This window comes from Ursus maritimus, unplaced genomic scaffold (genome assembly GCF_017311325.1).
Source record: "Ursus maritimus isolate PB19 unplaced genomic scaffold, ASM1731132v1 scaffold_14, whole genome shotgun sequence".
NCBI lineage: Eukaryota > Metazoa > Chordata > Mammalia > Carnivora > Ursidae > Ursus > Ursus maritimus.
The window spans coordinates 55,346,640-55,364,423 of record NW_024423786.1 but is presented as its reverse complement, the minus strand read 5'-3'; the positions used below and the strand labels follow the sequence as shown (position 1 = coordinate 55,364,423).

The 17,784-nt window shown below is 55.3% G+C and overlaps 1 protein-coding gene across 1 annotated transcript in view; it reads left to right on the top strand.

The window, feature by feature from the left end:
- Positions 1 to 17,273, top strand: part of GNA15 (G protein subunit alpha 15) — an 18,834-nt gene extending 1,561 nt beyond the window's left edge. Inside the window, exons 2-7 of the mRNA XM_040629628.1 lie at positions 5,637 to 5,821; positions 8,754 to 8,908; positions 9,470 to 9,598; positions 11,961 to 12,090; positions 13,207 to 13,360; positions 16,360 to 17,273. Coding sequence (XP_040485562.1) covers positions 5,637 to 5,821; positions 8,754 to 8,908; positions 9,470 to 9,598; positions 11,961 to 12,090; positions 13,207 to 13,360; positions 16,360 to 16,586 — 980 coding nt within the window. The 3' untranslated portion in view covers positions 16,587 to 17,273. The remainder of the gene's footprint in view (positions 1 to 5,636; positions 5,822 to 8,753; positions 8,909 to 9,469; positions 9,599 to 11,960; positions 12,091 to 13,206; positions 13,361 to 16,359) is intronic.
- Positions 17,274 to 17,784: the final 511 nt, after the last annotated feature.

Here is a 17,784-nt window from a genome sequence, read left to right as displayed (position 1 = left end):
CCCCCCCCCCCATTTAGTTTTCCAAGAAAGCTGGCATGGGGATGGCCAGCCGGGTCCAGACTCCCGCCCTGTGGCCTCTCAGACCTCAGCTCCTGCTCCTTCCTCCCATAACCCTTTGGTGGCCACTTGGCTTCTTTGCTTTTTTTCATGGACTATTTTCTTTTCCTTAACTTTCCTTAACTTCCTTAAAACAAAAATGTTTTCCTTAAACTTTGGTAAAGTCATCAATGAGGCTGTCTGAGCCTGGAAGCTTTTAATTAAGAATTTAATTACTTTAATAGCTATCTCTGATTTCTTGAGACCAGGTAGGCTTTTACAGTAATAATAGGTGTGATATATGATGTGGGATTGATTACTTTTTAATAATAATATGATTAGGCCTAGCTAGGCTATTTCTTCTCGAGTGAGTTTTGGTTGTCAGTGCCTTTCAAAGCACTTGCCCTTTCCTTCGGAGCTGTCAAAGGGCTGGGCATTCAGGTATCTTCCACCCCCCCATCATCCTTTCAGGCCTGGAGCATTGGGGGGGTGGCCCCTCTTTGATTCCATCTGCTTGCTTTTCCTCCACTCATCAGGCTCATGTTTATCTGTGATGGTGATCTTTCCTTGCACACCTCAAGTTCATACATGTGAACCTCAGGGCCTTTGCACGTGCTGTGCTCTTGCTGGGAGCTGTCAGCATCACCCACACCTCCGCACGGCTGTGCTCTCACTCTAGGCAGCATGGCCCGTGTGTAGCCTCCTCGGAGAAGTCTTTCTGGACTCGCCGGCTGCAAAGGCCACCCAGGCTTCTCTTTCCTCCATTTGAACCCCTTGATCTTTCTTCCGAGCACTCACTCACCGACACCCTCTTAGACTTGTTCCCTTGTTCTTCGTTGTCTATCTCTCCAGTGACACAGCAAACAGCATGAAGGTGGGGACCGCGTCTCTCTCATTCCCATTCCTGGGGTCCCCAGCATCTGGCCCAGGAGCTCGGTGCCGAGAGCAAACTTTGTAAACGAATAAGGGAATGAACGCGTCCTGTTTTGGGGGCGATTTTTCCCGGTGCTGTGCCAGAGCTGGGCAGGTCCCTTGCCCCCCACGGCTCTGACTGCTGCCCTGCCAGCCCCACCTCAGGAAGCCCCTTCTGCTGGCGTCAGGTGGGGGGAGGGGAGGTGGCCCGCTTCCCACACGCTGGGACCTGTGGACCGTGCTGTGGACTGTGGTCTTGACCCCCCTCCCATCCCCCAGCCTTGAGGGCGGCCTCCACGCCACCCTCCCTTCTTGAAAACAGGAATTGAATCCAAAAGTTATTTTTTCCTGGAGGTGGTTGATATTTTTGAGGAAGCAGCCCGAGGGGTCAGGAGTCTGTCCCTGACAAGAAGCGACCGGCGAGTTGGGGAGCGGGAGGCATCAGATTGAAGCCATTAGAGGAGCCAGCTCTGTTCACAGCACCTGAAGTAGAGAAGATGGGGAAACCGAGGCCCAGAGAGGTGAAGCGATTTGCCCAAAGTCACACAGCCAGCATCAGAACCTAGAATTCTGGTTCCAAAGTCCATGCATTTGACCTCCCTGTGCATGTGCCCCGGAGAGAAAATCACCGATTCCCCAGTGACAGATGGGGAAACTGAGGCCTAGGGAGGTGACGGGATTGGTCTGGGGTCGGCAGCCAGTCTGAGCCGAGCTGGACAGAGATGCTGAGCCGTCTGCCCTATAGCCGTCCAGGCCTGGCTCCCGTGCCCCCGAGGCTCCGTTTCCTGGAGCTGCCATCCGCCCGGGAAGGAGCCGCACGGGTGTCTCGTGATGCCCGGGCTTGGCACAGCCCCTCCCGGTGTCTGCGACGTTCCACTTCCTCATCCATCCCCAGAAGGAAGCAGCCACTTCCCTTCTGGCCCGCCAGGTGGGCAGAGCTCCCCCTGCGGCCCCCAGCGCCGCCAGGTGGGCAGAGCTCCCCCTGCGGCCCCCAGCCCCGCCAGGTGGGCAGAGCTCCCCCTGCGGCCCCCAACCCCACTGGGGGGGCTTTCCCGAAGCCAACCGGGAGCCTGGGTCTGGAGAAGTTCCAGAATCCTTTTTGGCTTCAGGACGGTCCTGGGCTGCAAAGAAGGGGTTCCACCCGCTGGATTTTTCAGACTTCAGCCTGTGACCCATTCATGAGTCACAAGATCCATGTTGTGGGTGGTGACCAGGATTTTTTTTTTTTCCTTTAACGAAACAGAAGAGAGGAGAAGAAAATCAAGTTAGCTGTTGATTTCCACACTCCCAGGGGGACCGACGTCTGAGAGGGCAAAGGGCGCGGTCCCCTGCGCTGGCCTCAGTACTCCCCCCCACCCCCCACCCCTGTCCAGCTTCCAAGCAGCTGCAGACGGATGACATCATCTGATACTTGGAAGACAGCTGACCCGGCTGGTTGGCCGTATCCCATTTTGTTGGCTTAGGACCTGTAAGGGCTCGAGTTTATTGCTCGGCTTCTCCGCTAGCTGTGTGACCCTGGGAAAATCGCCTCACCTCTCTGATCCCTGGGTATCTTCTGCAGATGGTGAACCAGTGGGAATCTTTGTGAGGACTGACTGAGGACAGGCATGGACTGTTCCGGCCCAGGGCCGGGCAGACGCCAAGAATTAAATCACGCTCCCTGTGATTACTGTTATGGGGAACTTTCTGGTATCCTACTTAAAACCCAGGAGCTCTGGACTCAGACGGAATGAGGTTTGCATCCCAGCTCGGCCACTTATCAGCTGCGTGGCCCACAGCAATCCCATCAGCCTGTCTGGGACTCAGTTCCCCCACGTGAAGAGTGAGCTAAGAGCCATCCCTCGGTCCGGGGAGGCTCTGGCAAGACAGTACGTGTTGGGCTCACGGCCACCGCTGCCATGCCATGTTGCCAGAGCTCTGGGGGCCAAGTGATCTGTCTCCGGGCTCCTCCTGTGTGAGCAGCGGTGGCCTGACCCCGGCTTGTCCACTGCAGGGACGTTCAGTGAGCTGGATACACCCCAAGAAATTCCATAATCTCACACACATATGGCTCCACGCTGCAGAGTTTCAGCCATGGACCCGTTGCATGGGGTGTTCGGGGAGAAACTTTTTATTGTGGAATAATTTTACACGTACAGAAAAATGGCAAAGGTAGTAGAGAGAGTTCCTGTCGACGGCTACACGGCTTCCCCTCGCGTTCACGTGTCGGAGAGTGCGGCACGTTTGTCACGGCTGAGAAATTCACGCTGGACCCGGAATGAGACGGGTTTTCCCTGGGGCCCTTTTCCGGTTCTGGCATCGCACCGGGCATCTCACGCTGCATGTGAGTTCTCCCCACTTCTTAACCTGGCCGTGTGAGATGCTTGCAGACCTCGCGGAGAAGTGGCGTCCGATTCTTCTGCAAATGTTGGCATTTCCCCATATTCCCTCTGTCCTCCCCCCTCTCCCGCCCTCTCTCTGTGTATATGGGTATGTGTGTATGTTCATTATTCATGTAATGCATCATTAATCTATAATTTGTTTTGCTATATATTCGTATATTTAATATATACATACTCATTTTCCCCCCTGAACTGCTTGCAAGTAAGTTGCAGGCCTGACAACTATTTACCCCTAAATACTTCATGGGTTTGAGTCCCACCACAAAGCAGGGACCCCCAGGACGAAGACCAGGAGCAGGGGATGCACGCACTGCGGAACCTTCCACCAGCCCGGCCCGCACACCTGGCTCACAGCCCGGCCGCTCTCCCCTTTCCCTGCAGATGTCCCTCAGGGCGGGAGAAAAGCAGCTCTTTCTCTTGGACCTCGAGTCCAGTGGCCTTAACAAACACCTGGTGTCACCCCAGCTGGCCCTTGTTGCCCTCAGATATGTGGGGACGGGGAGCTTCGGGGGGTCACACAAGACAGCGCCTCTCTTCTCTCCGGTTCCCACACTCCCCCCTCTCCACCTGCCTCTGCTCCCTCTGTCCCATTTCCTCTTTCTGGGTTCCAGCCAGACCACCCCTTCCTTTTCTGCTGCTCCCTGTTCCTCCTTCCAGCCCGCCACCCTGTCCCTGGAAGGACCCCCTGCCAGTGTCCCCCAGGAGCTGCGCAGGGCAGGAAGGTGTTGGAGGGGTCTCCTGGTCTCACAGCTCCTGCCCGGCTGTCACGCTTGCTTGACGAACAGGAAAACAGAGGCACACAGGGAGCGCAGGCTGCGGTGGGCTGAGCCTTGGTCTCTGAGCTGCCAGCCCCGGGCCGTTGAAGATCCAAGTGTTACTGTCGCAAGCCCAGGGCCGGCTTCCTGGCTGTGGGAGCGGGGCAGGCCCACAGTGCCCTGGGCTCAGAAGGGCCTCATCTTGCACTTGACCCCATAAATTGTGTAGCTGGCCCTGCAAGGACCCCTCTGGTCCCTCAGCAAGGTCTTGTTGAGTCTGTCTCCCAAATATCTCTCAAAGGGCCCCTCCTCTCTACCTGGGTCCAGCCCCCATCATCACTCAGCTAGGCCACCACCCCGGACCCCCTGCTCATGCCCTTGCCCGCCAGTCTGTCTTTACTACAGCAGTCATTAGAGGGCACCTGTGAGGACCTGGGTCAGGTGTTCCACTCCCCACCGTCCTCCAGGGCTCCCACCTCCCTGGGGTCAAAGTCCAAGTCCTCTCTGTGGTCTCCTAGGCTCTGCACCACCTACCCCATCCCCTCCTGGCCCTCCCCTCCTCCCTCTCTCTCCTTTGCCCATTCTGCTCCAGCCAAATGGCCTCTACGCTGTTCCTCCAAAACACCAGGCCTGGTTCTGCCCCAGGACCTTTGCATGGGCTGTGCCCTCTATACGATGTGCCCTTCCTCCACATCTTGGCACAAAAGCAATCTTCCCAGCCTTCGGGGCTCCACTCTGCAAGTCACCTCCACTGGGAAGCCCTCCCGACATTCAGCTATAGTCAGCTAAACACTCTTTATTCTATTGTATTTCCTTCATGAAATTTTCTCTACCTGAAATTATTATAGCAAATAACAATAACAGCGATTCTAACTATAGTCAATGCTACTACCACTGACAACAGTGAACGCTAACGTAGCTCTTACTATGTCTAGGCGTGCCGCAAGCCAGGGGTCCACAAACTTTTTCTGTACAAGCAGATGGTAAACATTTTCAGTCCTGGGGGCCAGATGGTCTCTGTCTCCCTGCTCAACTCCGCTGTTGTATCGAGGAAACAGCCATAGACCATTTGTACGCACATGGGCGTGACTGTGTGCCAATAAAACTATTTATGGGCGCTGACACACGAATTTCATATCATTTCCACGTGTGACGAAATAGTCTTGTTTTTATTCCTTTCCATCATTTAAAAATGTGAAAACCACAACCGTAAAAAGTATTAGAGATGTAAAAGCCATCATACAAACTGCAAAAACTTGCTGGCCACGCAGAACCAGGCGGCCAGCCAGCTCTCCCGTCAGGCCATAGTTCGCTGACCTCCCTGGGAGCCCCTGACAGTGACCTCCTTTCCTGGGAGCTGGCGGGCAGGGTCTGTTGAGAACCCCATCTTACAGCTGGGGAAACTGAGGCCCGGAAGGCGAAGGCACTCGCCCAGGGTCACGGAGTGCGGCCCCGGCCGAGCCAGGATTGGAGCCCTGCGGGCGTGGGCGGCGGGTGGCGGGAGCCCCAGGGCTGAGCTGTGCTGTGCGACCCCATGTGCGCCCCTGCGCAGGCACGGGCGAGAGCGGCAAGAGCACGTTCATCAAGCAGATGCGGATCATCCATGGCGCGGGCTACTCGGAGGAGGAGCGCAAGGGCTTCCGGCCGCTGGTCTACCAGAACATCTTCGTCTCCATGCGGGCCATGATCGAGGCCATGGACCGGCTGCAGATCCCTTTCAGCAGGCCCGAGAGCAGCGTGAGCATCCTGGGGCCTCCCGCATGGGCTTCAAGCTGGGTGGGGCCCTCTGGACCTTGGGGTGGGACCGTGTCCCTTCGGACCCCCAGACCCAAGCTGTGTCCACTAGGACTCCAGGGCAGGAGGTTCCCCTTGGACCCCAAAGTCCAGGCTGTGCCCCTCAGTGCCTCCGGTCAGACCCTGTCCCCTCAGACCCCCCAGGTTAGCACGTAGGGCATGGCCGTGTGTTTCAGGCCCCCAGGTCTTGTTAGGTTCACCCCAGCACTTTCCTGGGGATCTTCCATGCATCCCAGGCAGCTTGGCATCAGTGCCCCTCTCACATGTCCCCTGTGGACCTCCGGGCTGGGTCATCTCTCCCTGGACCCCGCGATGCCCAGGGTCGGAGTCCTGAACCAGCCCCTGTTTCGCCATGAAAATGTTTGACTGCGTCCTGCCCGTCCTGCTGCAGGGAGGGCCGCTGTGCACGCACAGGTCACATCACTTTCTTATTAAATTTTGTTTGGCAACGCTTCCCACGAGCTTTACCCTCGTAGCCAATCTTGATGTGCGCGATGCAGGGCTGGTAACAGCAAATCTCTGGAGCGCGTTCACCTTCCTAACCACAACTTCATGACCCTTGGATGGCAGCTCCCCGAATCCCCCCTCCACCAGCCCCATTCCACTCTCTATGTCTGTGGGGTTGCCTTTTCTAGATGCCTTATGTGAGTGGGACCCTGCAGTGTTTGTCCTTCTGTGACTGGCTTATTTCCCTTAGCATGATGCCCCCCAGGTTCATTCGTTCATTCTGCATAGAAGTTGATGTGGGCCACAAAGTTGATGAGATTAGGAGACACCAAACTGTCTCCAAGCAGCAGTGCATGAAGAGTTCTGCTTGCCCCAAATCCTAGCTAACACCTAATGCTGTCCCCTTGTCGTAGCCATTCTGGTGGGTTCTTGGTCGTGTTTCGTTGTGGTTCTGATTCGCATTTCCCTGGTTAATAAGGAGGTTGCACACTTTTTCATATGTGTGTTGGACACTTGGATATTCCATTTTGTAAAGCACCTGTTCAAAACTTTTGCCCATTTTTGTTTTTGTTTTTAGTTTTGCCCATTAAAAAAAAAAGTATTGTCAGTTTTTTCTTACTGATTTGTAGCAGATTCTTTGTATGTTCTGGATATGAGCCTTTGTTACATATTTTGCAAATATTTTCTCCCCTCATCTTCTCCTCTCATCTTCACTGCTTTCATGGTGTCTGGATGAATAGCTCTTAATTTTAATGCGGTCCAGTGTGTCAATCTTCTGGTTAATGGTGTGTTTTTTTGGGGGGAGGGTTGGAGCCAGATTGAGATGTTTTTCCACCCCAAGGTCATGATTAATCTCTCTATTGCTATCTTTTAAAGGGAGCTTTATTGTTTCATATTTAGATTTACATTCCACCTGGAATTGATTTTTGTGCAGGGTGTGAGGCAGGGATTATGTTTCTTTCCTTCTCCTCCCACCCCTGCTCCCCCCTGGGCAATAGTCCATCGTGCTACTGTCTCTTATGTTTTCCCCACCATACCACAGTCTCATCTTTGTGATAAATCAGGTGTTCAAATGTACCTGGACCTGCTAATGCTTGCTGTTCTGTTCTGTTGGTCAATTCATCTACATTTGAGTGAATATCACTTCATGTTAATGATTGTAGCTTCCTAATATTTAGGCTTCAAGCCTGCTAGTGTAAATCCTGCCAGTTTGTTCTTCAAAATTCTCTTGGCTCCTCCAGGTCCTTTTGCGTTTCTACATAAAGTTTAGAATTATCTTGTCAGTTTTTGTGTGCACGTGCACACACACACACACACACACACCCCTTCACACCTTTCTGGGGTTTTGGTAGAATTGCATGGAATCTGTAGATTAATCTGGGGGAGAATTGGCAGCTTAAAAAAAATGCTGAACCTTTCAATCCACAAACGTGGCATAGCCCTCCAATGATTTAGATCCTTTAAATTTTCCTTATGATGTTTTCTACATTTCAGTGTAGAGAGCTTTCACATGTTGTTAAATTTATTCCTAGATATTTGATACCTTTCAGTGCTACTGTAAATGGGATTTAAATTTTTAAAAATTTCCACTGGTTCGTGGTTGATATATAGCCACATTTGATTTTGGTTTATTGATCTTGCATTCAGGGACCTTGCGAAGTGAACTTATAGCAAGTGTATTCTGATAGCTCATCTCTAGGCTGTTTTGGATTTTCTACATGTAGTCATATTACCTGTGAATAATCACAGTGTAACATATTCCTTTCCAAATCTGACACCTTTCCTATCTTTTTCCTGTCGTATGACAGTGGCAAGGACCTCAATACGCTGTTAATTAGAGATCGTGGAAATCTTAGTCACATTCCCAGTCTCAGAGGAACACACAGATCCGTGCGAGCCTGCGTCCATGTGCCCGGATGCACACCCATACACACGTGGACTCACAGGCCTATGCAAGCCCACACGCACACATACCCACGTGTGTGCACGCACCAGTGCAGTAGTCTGAGCAGCATTGATGCCTTCCTGCTGGAAAGAAAGGAGTAGAGATGGAACGGAGCTTGCTGTGAGGAGGAAGGGGAAACACACAGGGCCACTGGGCTGGCAGCTCAGGCTGCACGTGCCTCTACCTCCCCGAGAGACCTGGCCACAGGGCTTCATTGCACTACCTAGTCTGTGGAGGGGCGCCTGTAGCCACTTGCCTCATAAGCGTCCAAGAACAAGAGCTGACATCCACCTGTGTTCTCTGCTGCCCCTCTGCCCTCCGTCTGGGGACACACGGGGGCCGGAGGGAAGGAGCAGGACTGCAGTGTGTGTGTGTAGGGGGAGAGGGCCCCACAGCAGAGAGAGGCAGTGGCTTGCAGGGATGTGTGCAGGGCGGCCCTGCCCCGACAGGCTGCCCTGACGCACCCCGTGCATCCCTCCCCAGCACTATGCCAGTCTGGTCATGAGCCAGGACCCCTACAAAGTGACCACTTTTGAGAAGCGCTACGCCGTGGCCATGCAGTGGCTGTGGAGGGACGCTGGCATCCGGGCCTGCTACGAGCGCCGCCGGGAGTTCCACCTGCTCGATTCGGCTGTGTAGTGAGTCTGGGGCCCACGGGCGGCAGGAGTGGGGTGCAAGGCACAGTTGAGACGCAGCCAGTGAGGAACTCCTCCCGGGGATTGCTCTTGGACAGACAGGGCCCAGGTTGGTGGGCTCCCGCTGTGGGACATGCTGTGGGGTGGGCTGGCTATGGATGGTCTTGCTCCAGAGTGACGTCATTCCTGGGGGGGCACTGACCCAGGGTGACACTGTTCTGAGTACCATGCTGGGTATCTCGGGAGATTTGACAGCTGGGAGCCTGTTCCCAGGCTGTTACTTTTCTTGGGACATCGCCACTGGTTGACAGCTCCCTGAAGGTGACCCCCTCCCCCTCAGTGAGACTGCTCTTGAGTTCACACTGTCCTTGAGGTCGTGCTGCTCTGAGGGTGAAACTGCTTCTTCCCGATGCTCCCACAGCCTCAGGGTGATGCTTCTGGGCCACCTGCAGACCCAGAGATCCGGGCCCCTCCCCGAGCAGGGGCCTCCTGGGCTTTGGGTGGGGGGGTCTGAGAAACAAACTAAGGCTGCAAGACTGGGCCTCAGGGCTCCTTACTCCGCAGCTACCTGTCCCACCTGGAGCGCATCACCGAGGAGGACTACATCCCCACAGCACAGGACGTGCTCCGAAGCCGCATGCCTACCACTGGCATCAATGAGTACTGCTTCTCTGTGCAGAAGACCAACCTGCGGTGAGCTCACAGCCCAGAGTCAGGGAAAGCTTCCTAGAGGAGGGCAAAGGAACTGGGGCCCTGAAGAATGAGTAGGAGTTTCCCAGTCCCACTCCTCAAGGGGCTTCCAGGCTGAAGGGAGCAGAGTTGCATCTAGACACCTTCAGCCCCCTTGCAGTCAGGTCTGAGACCTGGAAGAGCCCAGAGTGGGGCAACCAGAGCTTTAGGAGAGCACGTCTTCCCAAGGAGAGGACAGTGGTATTAGGGCATTGAAGGATGAGGAGGAATTCACTAGGATAAGTCTTGAAGGGCTGCTGGGTAGGAGGAGACAGAGACTGTGTGGTCAGTGATATTCCAAAGGGATTGATTTAGGGCGGGGGAAGCTCAGAGGCTGATCCCCTTGAGGGGGTGAGGCTGGAGGTCAGGAGGCTCAGGAGGAGGCAGGAGCCATGATCCAGGCAGGAAGGATTGGTAAGGGCCAGAGCATCAGTCATGGGGATGGAAATGAAGGAATGGTGCAAAAATTGTTTTTGGTGTAGAATGGGCAGGACCAGATCTGTGTAGGAATCCAAGAGTCAAGGTGATGGGGTCAAAGTTCAGCCACGGTGGCACTGGCAGCCTAGGGGTATTCGATTAGACAATGAAGTCGTTCAGGGCACTACAGCCTGAGGGGTCTGGGGCATCTGGGAGGTGGCTGGACACACACAGGCCTGAGCTGGAAGGCAGAGGTGTGAGTGGCCAGTGCAGCAAGGGGTCATCCAGGCAGAGTGATGGCCAGTGTCAAAGACTAAGGCGAGGCCAGGAAGAGTACACCGAGAGCAGGGACTTCTGGGATTGGTGGTGAGAGGGTCATCAGTGACCTCAGCAAGCTCCATGTCGTGGGCTCATGGCAGGGAGCTGTGGAGGGTGCAGGGTGAGGACTGCACTCAGGGGTTGTGTTCATTTCACCAATACTGAGTCCCACACTTTCCTAGATTGACCCCCCGAACATGCTCCTTTGGCCTTTTCATAGTCCTAGGGTGGTTCCTAATTTTCTGTTTGCCATCAGTCTCCTCCCCTGATGGAGAGCCCCACAAGCCTAGGGGGTGAGTTCGATTCTCCTGCTTCGCTAGTGATGATCGGCTCAGGATCAGAGTGGAAGTTGATGAATGTGGGAGGCTGCTTGGAAAGATGGAAGGATGAACGAGTGGATGGATGGGTGAGTGTATGTATGTGTAGATGTGTGGAGGGTGGGTGAATGGATGGATGAGCGGATGCATGCATGGGTAGGTGGGCGGGCGGATGGATGGATGGATGGGTGGGTGGATGGACAGATGGTTGGATGGAAGGATGGGTATGCGGGTGATGGATGGATAGATGGTGAGTGGTTGGATAGCTGGATGGGTGGATAGGTGGGTGGGCAGATAGATGGACAGATGGGTGGGTGGATGGGTGAGTATGTGGGTGGATGAATTGGGCAAAGTTTAGGATGAAGATAGAGGTTGGGGAAGCTCACAGGAAAATCTGGGCCGAGGTGCTGGTTTTCAGGTGGGAAGCCTTGAGTGTGTTCTTAGGCTAGGGGCAGAGCTAATCCGTGGAGTGAGGGCTCAGAGGAAGCTGAGACTATGATACTGGAGGCTGGCAAGTAGCATCCCCCACATCTACCTCGGTCTCCAGAGCCCCACTCTCAACCACTGCACCTCCCCGTTCTGCTCTGGGATTTCAGGGAGTCTGAAGAGGCACAGGAGGGGCTGGTCTCAGGGATCGGGAGCCACAGGCACCAGCCTTGGTGTCCCGTCCATACAAAGGGGCAAGTCCCTTCTTGCTCTGGGGCTTCTGGCATTTATGTTGGCTGCCTGGGTAACAGTCCCATCCCCGGGGAAATGACGCAAGCCTTGTTATCAGTGACCCACATTTCTTAGAGGAGAGAAGAGGAAGGCAGGAGGGCTCGGGCTTTTGTTGTGGTGTGTGGAGGTGGAGGCGGGGCCACACACAGAGGGGATGGTGTTGGCCCTTCAGAACAATGTGCGTGTCATGGGTGGGGAAACTGAGTTCTGCACATGTTCTGCAGTTTGCCCCAGGTCACCCACCAGAACCAGGGCAGATTCCGGATGTGTCTGCCCTGCTGTCCTCTACCATGGAGTGGAAATCAGGCAGCCCAGTGCAGAAGCTTAGCAAAGTCTCCTCTCCCGTGCCTCAGTTTCCCCATGTGTAAATGAATCAACAGTAACACCTGCCTCACAGGGCTGAAATGCAGTAACACAACAGAGGCATTGGCCCAGAGGCTGGCACCGATTCCTGCTGCTATTAAATATTGATCTTGACCTGCCCCAGACATGCCTGGGGTCTGGGGTGCCATGGCAGGGGGTCCCGATTGGGTCTCACAGGGGGTGATTCCTGGCAGGATCGTGGACGTCGGAGGCCAGAAGTCAGAACGCAAGAAGTGGATCCACTGCTTCGAGAACGTGATCGCCCTCATCTACCTGGCTTCGCTGAGCGAATACGACCAGTGTCTAGAGGAGAACAACCAGGAGGTGAGGGCCGCCGTGGGTGCAAGGGCGCTGCCTCCTGCTGGCCCCGGGATGCGCAGCTGAGCAGGAACCCCCCCCCACCACCACTCTGGAGTGGGTCCGTGTGTGTCTGGCGTGGCTCTGAGCCTCACCCTCCACTCTTCCGTGGTCAGAGCTTTGAGTCCAACACACAGATCCAGAAGCACCTGGGTAGACAGGACCCTGGATACTCTCTCTCTCTCTCCCTCTCTCTCTCTCTCTCTCTCTCTCTCAAAGGGATGCTCGAGGCCTGAGACATGACCCCCAGGAAGCACAATGCAGCTGGCTGGGGAAAATGGGTCATGCCCCAGGGATGGTGTTCTGCTTTTATTCGGAAAGGCTGGGCATCGCTCTTTTGTGAACTCTACTCCTAATTAAGACCTGGCTTGTTTCAGACGTTTGCGCTTTTAGGGATTAAAGTTTCACCCGCACAGTCTGGGGAGGCCAAGGGTCGGATGCTAACGTTTTGACTCTCAGACCAAATGAAACAGAATGAATCTGAGGTCGTTCTGCCACACATCTTGCTCAAATGCAGCCACCCGCCATGTCCTAGTTTGCTGGGGCTGGAACCACGGAGACATCTCCTCTCCCAGCGCTGGAGACCACACACCCCAGATCAGCAAGGTGGCCAGGATCGTTCCTCCTGAGCCTACGAGGGAGACTCTGTCCCCAGCTCTCCCTGCTTCTGGGGGTCGCTGGCCATCCTTGGGCCACATTGCCCCACCTCTGCCTCTGTGGTCACATGACCTTATTCCATGTATCTGTGTCCCAACGTCCCCTCTTTATAAGGACCTCTGCCATTGGAGGTGGCGATCTAGTATGACCTCTTCTTAACTAGTTACATCTTCGAAGACCCTATTTCCAAATAAGGTCACATTCTGAAGTTCCAGAGGCACATGAACCTGTGGGGGACACTGGTCAAGCCAGTAGAGGCCACACAAAAGCATGGACACACCCCCTCTGACCCAGCTGGGAGCTGGGGAGCCCCAAGCTGCTGGACGTCAGGCTGACAGCCCATCTGCATGTGGAGGGGGAGGGCTCCTGTCTGGGCCAAGCTGACCATTGGAGCAATGACCTGCCTGTCCCCCCCCCCCGCCCCAGAACCGGATGAAGGAGAGTCTGGCCTTGTTTGGCACCATCCTGGAACTGCCCTGGTTCAAAAGCACATCCGTCATCCTCTTCCTCAACAAAACCGACATCCTCGAGGAGAAGATCCCCACTTCCCACCTGGCTACCTACTTCCCCAGTTTCCAGGGTGAGTGGTTCTAGAACTTTCTATACCCTGCACCTCCTGAAAGCAGCTCCCGAGAGAAATGCTGGTCCAGACTCTACCTCAGCTGGAGTTGGGGGAGTCTCAAATGGGATCGGACAGCCCTGAGTTCTGGACCCAAGCCGTGAGTCTGTGTCCCCCTCTGCAGAATGGGGAGAAAGCGACAGCCCCCAGCATTCTTGGTGCCGTGGCTTCAAGCAGGGAGCTCTAAGGAAGCAGGTGTCGTAGCTCTTTTGTGTGTGGGTCCGCTGTAGAGTTCATTGTCATAAGCCACACCTGGAAGGCGCCGGCAATTATTTCCAGAATCTGCCTAGATTTTTGAGATTTCTTTTTTGAATCTTTCGTAGTCATCTTATCTGTATCGAAGAGAGCAGATTCAAAAGAAAACCAATGACTGATCTTTGGACAAGTCCTTCCAAGGCATATGGCTCAGTTTTCAGAGATACAGCAACCCTCTTACATGCGGTGCCTGTTTTAGCCATGGTCGTGTCTCCGCAAGCGCGCGTCAATCAGGAGGACTGCAACCCTACATGGGGCGGGGGGTGGGGGGAGGTTGGGAGCGAGCCCTCAGCTCAGCCGGAGCGGCAAAGGGCCTGGCCTTCTAGAGAGGAGGCCGGGGAGTCGGCCACCGCGCCATTTAGCACATCCTACAGGGAGGGGAGGTGGAGTTCTGGTGGGTCCCAGGAAGGGCTGTGTGGGCTCGCACTTTCCCTGGAGGGCCACAGTGAAGGGGCTGGTGGAGGTCCCAGCTGAGCGACAAGCTGCCCCCAAAGTTAGGGGCTTAAAGCAGCCCTTTGACTTTGCTCACGTTTCTGTAGGGCAGGAAGTTGGGAAGGGTCGAGGTGGGTAAGTTCATCTTTGATGCGTTGGTATCAGCTGAGGTGGCCCGGATCGCGATACCCCTCCAACTCCCAACAATGTGTGTCTGATCCCTCTGCACCCCTCTCCCTCCCTGCCTTCCCCCTCCTTCCCTCTCCTGCTCTCTTCCCCCCACATCCCACCCCCTGCACCCCTCCCTGGCCCCATCTGGTGTCTCCTACTCCAGGACCCCTTCATGAGGCTTGGGCTTCCTCACAGCATGGCTGTTTCGGGGTAGCCAGACTTCAGCCCCGGGGTGGGTAGGGGGAGCCTCAGAAGTCCCGGATGGTTAGAGATGCCTCATTCTATTGGTCAAGCAAATCACTCAGGCCAGCTCAGGCTCAAAAGGAGGCAAACAGACGCCCCTCTTGACAGCCAGATGGCACCCACCTACAGGGAGGGGAGTGATGGCGGCCGTGCTGGGGACAAGCTGGCTTCATTTCCTGGGGCCACAAACTAGGGGGCAGAAAACAACCAAAGTGTACCCCTCTCTGGTAAGGATGCCAGAAGTGTGAAATCAAGATGCCAGCAGGATTGGTTCCTTCTGGAGGCTCTGAGGGGACATCTGTCCCAGGCGTCTCCTGCAATCCTTGGGGTTTCTCGATTTATAGACCCATCACTCTGATCTGCCTCAGTTGTCACACGGCCTTCTGTGCATGTGTGTGTGTGTGTGTGTGTGTGTGTGTGTGTGTGTGTGCATGTGTCTTTCCTCTCCTTATAAGGACTCCAGTCATTGGCTGCTGGGCCCACTCCGATCCAGTGTGACCCCATTTCAGGCTAACTACATCTGCACAGACCCTATTTCCCACCAAGGTCATAGTCTGAGGTTCCGGGTGGACAGGGATTTGGGCAGGTGCAGCCCAAATGCTTGGTGACACCACCGTGGATGAGACCCTTGGCCTTGTCAGGGCTCAGAGCCCATGTGAGCCCATCTCAGCCAATCAGACCCAGAAGACCTGGGGGCCTGGGACACAGATGTCAACTTATTCCAGCATGGCGGACAGCCCTTACTGCCTTCCCAGCTGAACAGCCTTGGGAATGGGAACATGGCCCGGAGAGTTTGGGATGTGGATAAAGTGGACAGTTTTGAAGGATTTGTTTTCCTTCACATCAAAGGGAACCTTCATGACTCATCTTTTTCTTCCAGCCAGAGGCTGGAGTACTCTTTGCCAACTTCTGGCGCTCAGTCCTTCCCTCTTCTGTCCTAAATAACATCTGTGATTATAACAACAGCTCACGCATCGGACACCGTTGGAAGCACCGTGTGCAGTGGAATTCCTTCTTCTCACCACCATAGAGTTGGGGAAACCGAGGCACAGGGAGGTGCAAAACACTTGCCAAAAGCCGCACAGCCAGTGAGTGGCAGAGGCAGGATTCGAACCCAGGCTGTCTGCATCAGGAGCCTCCAGCCTTACCCCCTTTTTGGAAGAATGACGATAACATTCTGATTATTGAGTGCAGAGTCCTCTACATGATTGTGTTGACTCCGAGCAATTCGGGGAGGCTTGGGACTGTTAGGACCCCCATTTTACAAATGAGGGAACTGAGGCTCACAGCAGTTGCATGGACTTCCATATAAGGCAACCCAACTAATAAGTAGCAGAGCCAGGGCTTGGGTGCCAGAAGCCTTAGCTCATGTAGTGCTTGAGACAGACACAGACACAGCAGAGAGACGGAGCATGTCAGCTGCCTCCTCAGGGTGGCCATCCCTCCCCTTCTCTTGGCCTCAGTTTACCCATCTGCACTCTCAAAAAGATCTTTCTCCACAGCTCCAGGTTCCCATCCCCTCAATTGCCAAGTCCAACCAAGTGAGAGGGTTTCTTTCTTTAACACAGTTCTACCTAAAGTCCCAGGCCCAAGTCTTATTGTTCCATTCCAGGTCATGTGACTCATCTAAGTCCATTCTTGAGGCTCCCATTGGCTGGACCTCGTGGTCATGTGACCCTCTGGAAAGACCAAAGATGGCGCTGGCCTGCACCTTGGTGCATGTCCCTGTGGCCCCTGCAGCCCTGATGTAGTGCCTGTCTGGAGCAGGGTCTCCAGATCCCCCTCCGTGGCCCAGAAGGGAGAGTCTCCCACCTGCCCCACAAGCCGTGTGCCCTGACTGCCCACCCCTTTCCCCCCAGGCCCGAAGCAGGATGCAGAGGCAGCCAAGAGGTTCATCCTGGACATGTACACGGGCATGTACGCTGGCTGCGTGGACAGTGCTGACGGGGGCAGGAGGGGTCCGCGCTCCCGGCGCCTATTCAGCCACTACACCTGCGCCACGGACACCCAGAACATCCGCAAGGTCTTCAAGGACGTGCGGGACTCGGTGCTGGCCCGCTACCTGGACGAGATCAACCTGCTGTGACCCAGGCCCTGCCGCCCCTGGGCTCAGACCCATGCGTGGCAGATGGGACCTGCTGGCGGACCGGTGCTCCGTGAGCCCAGGTGCCCCTTGTCACTCAGCCCCAGGTCCCGGTGGCGGGAGGGCTGTGAGTGAGTCAGGGGTTGAAGGCTGGTCGGTGCCCCCTCCTTTCTCTGCCCCTCACCAGGACAGCCCCTGCGTTTGTCCTCCCTTGACTCTGTTTACCTCCTCGGAAACGGAGCACAAGGGCCACTTGGGATGGCAGGATGGAGGAAAAAGTGAGGGGAGCAGGGGATGGAGGACTTGCCCCACCCCTGGGTAGGTCCTCCCCAGGGAAGAGGCCGCGGACCCCCACGGAGGTGATGCGCCATCCCAGTGACAGGGGAGTGGTCCTTCAGTGCGAGGGACCGGACTCTGGCGCCCCCTAGCGGACAGGAGGCGGCATCTACCAGCCCGAGGTCTGGGTAGCGCCGGACTTCTGTTCAGGCGAGAAGAGAGACATGGAAAACGCTGTCCAGAGTCTGTGCCTTAAAGTGTGTCCTGCTCTGTTTACAGACGAGGGAAATGGGCCCACAGGCATTTCCCCCACTTCCCAGGCTGGGGGCCGGGCGCACTGCATCTTACAACCTTTCTGTATTTATTCCCTCCCCTTCTATGGGGCCCTTGCAAGACATTAAAGACGTGACAGTCTGGAGGCCTATGATTTCTTAGGGGCGTCCTGTGCCTCAGTGCGCGGCCCCTTCTCAGGGCGCCTGTTGCAGGCGGGGTAGACACGTGGAGAAGGAGGGGAAAGTTGGTGTTGACCCCCCAACCTGTGCAGGGCCCGTCCTCGGAGCTGTGTAGGACTGACACTCTTGGAGCCGGAGGCCGGGAGTCGGCGTCTCTCCCTGTACGGGGTAGGGGGGGTGCATTTGAGCCCCGTCTGTGTTGCTACTCACCCCGAATTCCAGGAGCCACGACCACCTCTGATGAAGGTGGAGAAACGGATGGGACGGCTCCCCTTGCCCCAGACCGCGGTCGCCCACGGTCCTCGCGGCTGTGACACAAGCCAGCCCACCTGTTTTCAGGTGGGGAAACTGACGCAGAAATGCAGTCCTTTGCCTGAGGCTCCAGCCTGTGCGATGGCAGCGCCAAGATACTGATTCATTCCACACTTTTTTTTTTTTACTTTTAAAATGATACACTTTATTTTTCAGAATAG